This window comes from Hyperolius riggenbachi, chromosome 1 (assembly GCF_040937935.1).
Source record: "Hyperolius riggenbachi isolate aHypRig1 chromosome 1, aHypRig1.pri, whole genome shotgun sequence".
NCBI lineage: Eukaryota > Metazoa > Chordata > Amphibia > Anura > Hyperoliidae > Hyperolius > Hyperolius riggenbachi.
Genome location: NC_090646.1, coordinates 74208390 through 74218555, shown reverse-complemented (window position 1 = coordinate 74218555; position 10166 = coordinate 74208390). Strand labels below are relative to the sequence as shown.

General features: G+C 46.5%; 1 gene segment (V, D, J or C); it reads left to right on the top strand.

The window, feature by feature from the left end:
- The first annotated feature begins 9223 nt into the window (after positions 1-9223).
- LOC137545489 (immunoglobulin kappa variable 4-1-like) lies at positions 9224-9743 on the top strand. The segment is given in 2 exon segments: positions 9224-9289; positions 9418-9743. Coding segments are annotated over 2 exon segments (375 nt in total).
- Positions 9744-10166: the final 423 nt, after the last annotated feature.

The following is a 10166-nucleotide window of genomic DNA, read 5'->3' as shown; positions in this document are numbered from 1 at the left end:
TGGAAGATGCCAGGCCGCACTTATTTTTCTAGAAAGGCCATACCCCAACTGCACCGTGAAGTTGAGAGGCAAGTGGTGTCATCTCTTGCGAAGAGCGTTGGGTCAAGGGCACACCTGACCACGGATGCCTGGTCTGCCAAGCACGGGCAGGGCCGCTACATTACGTACACAGCCCATTGGGTCAACCTGGTGAACGATGGCAAGCAGGGCGCAGCGGACCAAATTGTGACACCTCCACGGCTTGCAGGCAGGCCTCCTGCCACCTCCTCTCCTCCTGCTACATGCTCTTTGCTGTCCTCCTCCTCCTTGGCTGAGTGGCAGTTCTCCTCTCCAGCTACACAGCCCCAGCTCCGCAGGGCCTATGCTGCATGCCAGGTAGGACGGTGTCACGCCATCTTAGACATGTCTTGCCTCAAAGCGGAGAGTCACACTGGAGCAGCTCTCCTGGCTGCTCTTAAGAAACAGGTGGATGAGTGGCTGACCCCGCACCACCTGGAGATAGGCAACGTGGTGTGCAACAACGGCAGCAATCTGCTTGCCGCTTTGCATATGGGGAAGCTGACACACATACCCTGCATGGCACATGTCATGAATCTAGTTGTTCAAAGATTTGTGTCAAAGTACCCTGGCTTAGCGGATGTCCTGAAGCAGGCCAGGAAGTTCTGTGGGCATTTGAGGCGGTCTTACACAGCCATGGCACGCTTTGCGGAAATTCAGCGGAAAAACAACTTGCCGGTGAGACGCCTGATTTGCGATAGCCCGACTCGCTGGAATTCGACCCTGCTCATGTTCTCCCGCCTACTAGAACAGAAGAAAGCCGTCACCCAGTACCTCTACAACTACAGTAGAATGAAACAGTCTGGGAAGATGGGGATGTTCTGGCCCGACAACTGGACACTGATGAGAAATGCATGCAGGCTCATGCGGCCGTTTGAGGAGGTGACCAACCTGGTGAGCCGCAGTGAAGGCACCACCAGCGACTTGATTCCCTACGCTTACTTCTTGGAGCGTGCTGTGCGTAGAGTGGCGGATGAAGCTGCGAATGAGCGTGACCAGAAACAGTTACGGCAGGAACAGGCATGGGACCAATTTTCATCAGACCCAGCTGTTTCCTCAACACCTGCGGCAGCACAGAGGGGGGAGGAGGAGGAAGAAGAGAAGTCGTGTGCAGAAGACGAGTCAGACTCAGAGGATGATGAGCAAAGTGTTTCTTTGGGGGAGGAGGAGGAGGAGGAGGGGACGGCAGCAGGAGAACAACCGCAGCAGGCGTCGCAGGGGGCTTGTGCTGCTCAACCTTCCCGTGGTATTGTTCGCGGCTGGGGGGAGGAGGTTGACTTACGTGACGTCACTGAGGAAGAGCAAGAGGAGATGGATGGTACATCTGGATCCGACTTTGTGCAGATGTCGTCTTTTATGCTGTCCTGCCTGTTGAGGGACCCCCGTATAACAAACCCCAAGGGGAATGAGCTGTACTGGGTGGCCACACTACTAGACCCTCGGTACAGGCACAAAGTGGCGGACCTGTTACCAACTCACCTGAAGGTGGAAAGGATGCAGCACATGCAGAACCAGCTGTCAACTATGCTTTACAATGCCTTTAAGGGTGATGTGACAGCACAACGCCAGCAAGGTACCACTGCCACTAATCCTCCTCCCGTGTCCACGCAGTCAAAGACAGGACGCTCCAGCGATCTCATGGTGATGTCGGACATGCGGACGTTCTTTAGTCCAACGCCTCGCCGTAGCCCTTCCGGATCCACCCTCCACCAACGCCTGGAACGGCAGGTAGCCGACTACCTGGCCTTAAGTGTGGATGTAGACACTGCTGTGAACAGCGATGAGGAACCCTTGAACTACTGGGTGCGCAGGCTTGACCTGTGGCCAGAGCTGTCCCAATTTGCCATCCAACTTCTCTCCTGCCCTGCCACAAGCGTCCTGTCAGAAAGGACCTTCAGCGCAGCTGGAGGCATTGTCACTGAGAAGAGAAGTCGCCTAAGTCACAAAACTGTTAAGTACCTCACCTTTATCAAAATGAATGAGGCATGGACAGGCCCGGCCCTAGACTTTTTGCCGCCTGAGGCAAGCTTTCAAGAAATGCCCCCCCCCCCCCCCCCCCCGCCGCAGGAAGTGACGTCAGTGGAGCGCACGCCGGAACGAGGAAGAGGTGAGTGATCCCCGCCCGTTGCCTCTTATAGCTGCAGCCAGCGACGTAACTGTTTAAAGCTGGAGGAGAGCAGAGGACGGGGGACCCAGGCGAGGGAGGCCCAATACGCCGCTAGGCCCAATACCCCTATCCTGGCCGCTATCCCCTCCAGCTCGGGCGGCCCCCCACACCCACGGATGGGTGGGTGCCGCCCCCCCAGAAGTGCCGCCTGAGGCAAAAGTTTCACCCTGCCTCATGGGCGGGCCGGCCCTGGGCATGGATCCCGGAGGGCTGCTGCCCGCCCCAAGACTAAGTCAGTCCCCGCACACACAGCATCTCTGCCTGCATGCCGTGTGACTGGCTGCCTGGCCTGCCCCAAGAAGACTAAGTCGCTCCCAGTCCCTCCACACAGCATGTCTGCCTGCAGGCCGCTTGACTACCTTCTCCGCCACCACCAACAAGGTCCGGGACTCCAGGCGGATTGCTGAATTTTTTAGGCCGCTGCTAGCAGCGGCCGCTGTAATAATTTTTCTGGTGCGTGTACATGACTGCCTAATTTTTCTGGCTGCACTGCGGGCAGCTGCAACAACAAAAGAAAAGGCATGTACATGCGCCCATTCCCCTTCGTGATCATTACCTTGCCGTGGTGAAGGGGCTTGCGTATCACAATGAAGCAATGACCGGCGCCTAGATGAGTGTCTCGGGGGGCACACCCACGATAATAAGGTCGTTGCCTCATTGTGGTCAGACCAAATTTGATCAGCTGGACAGTCACTGTTCTGTCATTCAGCTACATCAGCCAGGCGACCATATGGGCTGTAAAGCCACCAAAACCTGCACTCTCGCCATGGTGCGCATGTTTGCGGTGCATTACACGGTGAGTTTGGTGTGTCAGTGTGAAGCAGTACCTTAATTACACTACCTGATTGATGTATACACATGCAAGATGTTTTAAAGCACTTTAGGCCTGTCATTTAGCATTCAATGTGATTTCTGCCCTTAAAACACTGCTTTGCGTCAAATCCAGATTTTTCCCGGGGACTTTTGGCATGTATCCCACTCCGCCATGCCCCCCTCCAGGTGTTAGACCCCTTGAAACATCTTTTCCATCACTTTTGTGGCCAGCATAATTTTTTTTTTTTTCAAAGTTCGCATCCCCATTGAAGTCTATTGCGGTTCGCGAACGTTTACGCGAACCGAACCTTCCGCGGAAGTTCGCGAACCCGGTTCGCGAACCGAAAATCGGAGGTTCGGCCCCACTCTACTAAATCATTCATACATAATTATTGTAAAAATGAAGCCCTTTTTAATTACATTATTTTCACTGGAGTTCCTCTTTAAAGACAACATTACATGTTGTACCACATGTTATCTATACAATGGCATGCCATTATGGTCTACAATACGTTGGACGCATCACACTGGAACTAAGAAGCAGGTCAGGCCAACTTCGAAAAAACATCAAAAGGGTTACAAAATATACGTTTTCAATCATTTTTAAAAAAGCACACAACTGTCTGTGACCCAACCCAAATGCATTTCTTCTTTTCTGGATTGCGTAAATTACAAATGGTCTAAATCATTTTTATCCACTACGAGCCTGTCTCTTTTTTTTTTTTTAAGATCTACATTTTATGGTTATTACTGATATAGCATTTTAGGATTTTTTTTTTTTTGGGGGGGGGGGGGGTCGGGGGGCGGGGGGGTCTAGTCCTTATTTGATGACAGTTTTATCTTGTCTTTATTTAAATTAATATTTTTTTCATCTTTAAGCCATTTCCATACTGCTCACCAGGGGGAGCACTAATGACATTAAATTGGGAACTCCTTTTAAAGGGGAACTGAAGAGAGAGGTATATGGAGGCTGTCATGTTTATTTCCTTTTAATCAATACCAGTTGCCTGGCAGCCTTGCTGGTCTATTTCTCTGCAGTAGTATCTGATTAAAACCAGAAACAAGCATGAAGCTAGTCTTGTCAGATCAGACTTATAAGTCTGAACCACTGAAACACCTGATCTGCTGCATGCTTGTTCAGGGGCTATGGCTAATAATATTAGAGGCAGAGGATCAGCAGGGCTGCCAGGCACCTGGTATTGTCTAAAAGGAAATAAACATGACAGCCTCCATATACCTCTCTCTTCAGTTCCCCTTTAAAGAGAAGCTGAAGTGAGTGAAACAGCATTTGATTATTGTAAAGCACCTTACATAGTGCTAAACCGCTGCATCCCCGTGGCAAAACAAGGGGTTTATACCCCCCAAATCACCTCTCCTTTGTCCAGGGGGGGCTTCCTGATTGAGGCAGAGCTAATGGCTGTAGCTCTGCCTCTTAGCGCGTCAATCCCGGCTGATCACCTCCTCTCCCCGCCCCCCTCTCAATCTGCCTTCACAGAGAGGGGAGGGGGAGAGGCGAAGATCCACCGGCAGATTGACGTACAAGGAGGCAGAGCTGCAGCTCATAGCTCTGCCTCCATGAGCAGCAAAATCCACCACCAAGAAAGTCGTGGATTTTGCAGGGGGGATTTGGGGGGTATAAACCCCTCGTTTTGCCGCGGGATGGCAGCGGTTTAGCACTATCTATAGTGCTTTACAGTAATCAAATGCTGTTACACTCACTTCAGAGTCTCTTTAAAGCAAACTTGAAGCAAAAAAAACCGTATAATATGAGCTGTATGTGTTGTACGGATAATGATGAGAAGATTAGTTGCAAAGAAAAGAGTCTCATACTTTTATTTACAGTTATATAGTATTGTCATTGTTGCAGTTTTAAAACCATACTCAGTCTTTTAAGCTTTTTTAACTCTTCCTGTACTGGAAAACAATATAACAAGATGTTTTCTTTGCTACTAATGTTCTCTTTCTTAGCTGTACTACACATACAGCTCATTATCTCATAAGTTTATTTTTGCTTCGGGTTTGCATTAATATGTGCACAACTTTTTTTTTACATCAGGGATGTCAAACCGGTCCTTCGAGGGCCGAGATCCTCACACATTTTATAACACAGCTCAAATTAATTCCACTGCGCTCTCACATATAGCCAATATATTTCTACAAAGTCAAACACTATACATTGCGTAATCCAGTCACCGTATTGTCATGCGTTTCAATTTCACAGTGTAAACCAGTTGATATCACTCGTGCTCCCACCACCCTGCATTCAGTAAGGCTCACTGGATTGTTACCACCTCGTCTCCAGGTGGATCACACACTCAAACTGTATGCTTCACCAAAACATCAGTGAGCCATACCAGGGTTTCAGAATCACTTTGTATTTATTCTTCAATAAAAACATAAGACCTTCATTGCGCAACATATAAAACTTTTTAGAATCACATCCACGCTTCTCGCGCAAAATTACAAGCACCCAAAAGAATTCAGGCATATCATAGCGGTGTTCCTAGGGCCCTGGATTGCTCTACATTGGTTACCGGGCGGCGTCCCGCTTTCCAAATACTCAGCGCTTTCCGGGCTCCCACCGCTACTTCCTCCTCTCAGTGTGATTGCATCAGGTGTACTGGCTCCACCCTTCGCGTTTCGTCATTGACCAGACTCATCAGGGGCTAGCGTTGCCAGTACGCCAGCCGCTTTTGACCATTGTGCCCTACTTCCTCCATCACATGACCGATCGTCTCTGCCCTTTGATCGCCACTATCATACCCTTTACAAATATCATTAATAACAACATATATCGATTCATAAACCCTACAACATATGTTTGCATCTTGTACTCTCTACCAAAATTAATTATTTATTAAATCGTTGTAGCGTATGGGTAGCTTTACTGTAAGTCATGGTTTCATACCACATACTTGAATTATACACAACATCAAGCAAAGAATTATCTCATTGGGAAATACTGAATGCTTCAGTAGAGAATTTCCTGTGTCCACTGTCTCTCATACGAGGATTAAGGACTAAATTACTGACTTGAAACCTGCAGGAAGCAGTTGTTAACGGACACCTGAAGTAAAAGGGGTTTTGGAGGCTGCCATATTTATTTCCTTTTAAACAATACTAGTTGTCTTGCATCCTGATTATATTTTTTGCTTCAAAAGAGTCACATATCTGGAACAAGCATACAGCTAATCTAGTCAGACTTCAGTCAGACAGAGACAACTGATCTGCATGCTTGTTCAGGGTCTATGGCTAAAAGTATTAGTATGAGGAACTGCAGGACAGTCAGACAATGTTCATTGTTTAACCACTTGAGGACCACAGCGGTAAACCCCCCTAAAGACCAGGCTGTGTTTTGCATAATTGGCCACTGTAGCTTTATGGTCAAGCTGCAGGACCGCACAACACAGCACACGAGTGATTCCCCCCCCCCCCTTTTCTCCCCACCAACTGAGCTCTCTGTTGGTGGGGTCTGATCGCCACCTCCCCCCCCCCCACCCCACCCCCCGTGTTTCTTTTATTTTTTTATAAATATTTATGTGTTTTGTTTTTTTTTTTTATACTATTTTTTAATATATTTATTTATTTCAAACCCTACCTCCCCCCAGCCAGCCAATCATAGCGATCAGCCCTCATAGGCTTCACCCTATGAGAGCCGATCACAACGCTGTACATGTAAATAAACGGCAATCACGCCGTCTAACAGGCAATAGCCGCTCGGAGACTGAAGAGGGGGCGGAGCTCCGCCCCCCAAGCAAGAGATGCGTGCGCAGCTTGCGCGCGGTCTCCTGCAAAATGCAGCCCCAGGACTTTATGCCAATTGGCTTTAGGCGGTCCTGGGGCTGCCACCGCGACCACGCCCATTGGCGTGGGGCGGTCTTTAACCATTTCCCCTCCCCCGGGACGACTAACTACGTCCCTGCAAACTGCCATAACTCTGTGCAGGGACGTAGGTACTACGTCCCTCCCGCAAGGCCCCCCGCTCGCCCCCCCCCCCCCCCCCCCCCCCCCCGCGCTCGGTACCACCGCTCATTACCGCCGATCGTCCGCCGCTAGATCAATGAATGGGAAAACAAATCCCATTCATTGATCTAATTCCCTGTGTGAATGGCTGCAGCCGTCTATACAGACGGCTCAGCCATTCATTCATTCCGTATGCGTAGTGCTTCCGTTTCCGTACAAACAGTACGGAGCTGAAGTCACTACTTGTGGCCAAATTGTAATATTACATCCCCCTTTTTTTTTTCAGTTTATTATCCCTAGTTACCTTTTTTATTAATATTATTAACCCCTGACCTCCCACACTCCCCTAAAGTTACCATTTTTTTAATTTATTTTTTTGAATAAAAAAAAAATTACAAAATTAAAAAAAAATACATAAATAGTTACCTTAGGGACTGAACTTTTTCAATATGTATACAAAAACTGTATACTACAATTACTTTATAAATTATGGGCCTGTAATTGGGGATAGACGCAAAACTTAAAAAATGCACCTTTATTTCCAAATGAAATATTGGCGCCATACATTGTACTAGGGAAAAAGTTTAAACGTTGTAATAAACGATACAAACGGGAAAATAAAATGTGTGGGTTTTAATTATGGTAGCATGTTTCATTTTGAAAATATAATGGCTGAAAAGTGAGAAATAATGGGTTTTTTTTCAATTTTTTTCTTATTCTTCTTATTAAAACTGAGTTAGAAGAAAATAATTTTTAGCATAAAGTACCCCCCAAAGAAAGCCTATACAGTGGCAAAAAAACAAGATATAGATTGTTTCGCTGTAATAAGTAGTAATAAAGTTGTAGGTGAATGAATGGAAGGAGCGCTGACGGGTGAAAACTGCTCTGGTTTTTTGAGCAGAAAAACCCTTTGAGGTAAAGAGGTTAAAGTGTAACTGTCGAGCATAAAATCAAAAATCAATTCTTTATTTTTATCTGGTAAACAAGTAATATGGATGCTAACCAGGGAATCCAAAAGTTAAAATCACTATTACTTTTCTTGTTGATAAATGATCATTCCCCAGTTTACCTGACTCTTATTTGGTACGTTGCCGCACAAAGGAAGTTGCAGGGCATGCTGGGTTGTCTTTTTTTTTGCTTCTTTATTTCTCCTCAGACTTAACTAATGTACAGAAGCAAAAAAGGACAACCCAGCATGCCCTGCAACTTTCTTTCTGCGGCAACGTACCAAATAAGAGTTAGGTAAACTGGGGAATGATCATTTATCAACAAGAAAAGTAATAGAAAAGTATTAGAAAAGAGTAATAGAGGGGGCATGTGTCACAGTAAAAAGTGTTTTTTTTTTCTTTTTTTAAAGAGCTTGTAAGTTTTGAGAAAAGCAATTTTAATTTTGCACCAAACATTAAAGGGAACCTAAACTGAGAAGGATATGGATTTTTCCTTTTAAAATAATACCAGTTGCCTGACTCTCCTGCTGATCCTGTGTCTCTAATACTTTCAGCCACAGCCCCAGAACAAGCATGCAGATCAGGTGCTCTGACTGAAGTCAGACTGGATTAGCTGCATGCTTGTTACAGGTGTGTGATTCAGCCAATACTGCAGCTAGAGATCAGCAGGGCTGCCAGGCAACTGGTATTGTTTACAAGGAAAAATCCACATCCCTCTCAGTTTAGGTTTCCTTTAAGTCTCATCAATTTTGCCATGCTTTAATCATAAAGATTAAAATATAAATATATAAAATATTTTTTTTTGCCTGAGTCAATTGGGGAAACTTTTAAAATTCAAAGGGACAGAGCACATTTTCTTTTGCTTGGAAGAGAGGGCCACATTATGCAGCAAAGCCATGTAAGCCACAACTTCCTCACATCCAAGAGAGAGAGGCTACTGGCTAAAAAGCTGTGAACGGAGGGTGTGATCACACATGTGCCACAGACAGCCATGTTGGGGACATCAAGTTTCTCAAGTATTAGACAGTGCAAAGCTACATTTTATGGTAACATTACAAAATATGTTACATATTTTTTCATTTGAAAAATGGGGAAGCCCAATTATGTTCTTACTCAAATTAAGCTGGGCTCACTGGAGTGTTATATAAACTGAGAACACGGTATGAATAACCACAATATTTGCATATACACAGTCCCTGGGGTGTCCCCTCCCCCATCACCCTCTATATACAGTAGATGTCATTGTACAGGAGACGTCTTCTAGTCTGTATCTGACCCTCCAGAAACATGAAGATGGTTTCTCCCAGTTATCTGCTGGCCGTCATCTTCATTTCTATTCAGGGTGAGAGATTAGGCTCCTCCCATCACTCTGTGCACATCCATCTATACATTGTACAATACATACACACATCAGCACTGATAGGAAGATAGACATGTATGAATAATGACTGTGTCTCTTCCCATCCTCAGGATCCTCTGGGCAATATGTGATGACTCAGACTCCAGAGTATATATCTGTGTATCCAGGAGAGAAGGTCACCATATCATGTACATCCAGCCAGAGCTTGAACTATGGTGGCAAGAGTTGGTTAGCCTGGTACCAGCAGAAGCCAAACCAACCCCCCAAGCTTCTTATCTATTGGGCCAGCACTCGCCAGTCAGGGACTCCAGACAGGTTCACTGGTTCAGGATCTGGAACGGAGTACAAACTAACCATCAATGTAGTGAGTGCAGATGATGAAGCCGTCTATTCCTGTCAGCAGAGTAGGAGCACCCCATACACACAGTGATACAGAGCCGTACAAAAACCTCCTTCCTCTTTTCTAAGGTAACAGGAGGACTATGTGATATCTGTATATCTATTACAATGTAATAAACATCAGTTTATTTCCCAGTAATAATATGAGAATTATATTTTGTAACAATACTTTGGTAAGAGGCATTTTAGTGCTTACTGTAACGATTGTGGAATTATTCCCGTGGTCAGCGCACAGGACGCGCGCTGGCCCTGCGGAAATCCTCCACAAGCATATAATCTGAGAGAACCCAGCAAAAGGTGCAACACACCTGTAGAGGGGAATTCCTGCCGGCCGATGGAGCCGTGGAGTGCAGAGGAACCGATCCTCTGCACAGCCACAGATGCCAGATAGGAATTGTACGAAGGGAAGCAATGCAGGGCAAGATAGCCCTTAAAGAGAGTGAGCACAGGGACAGAGTGT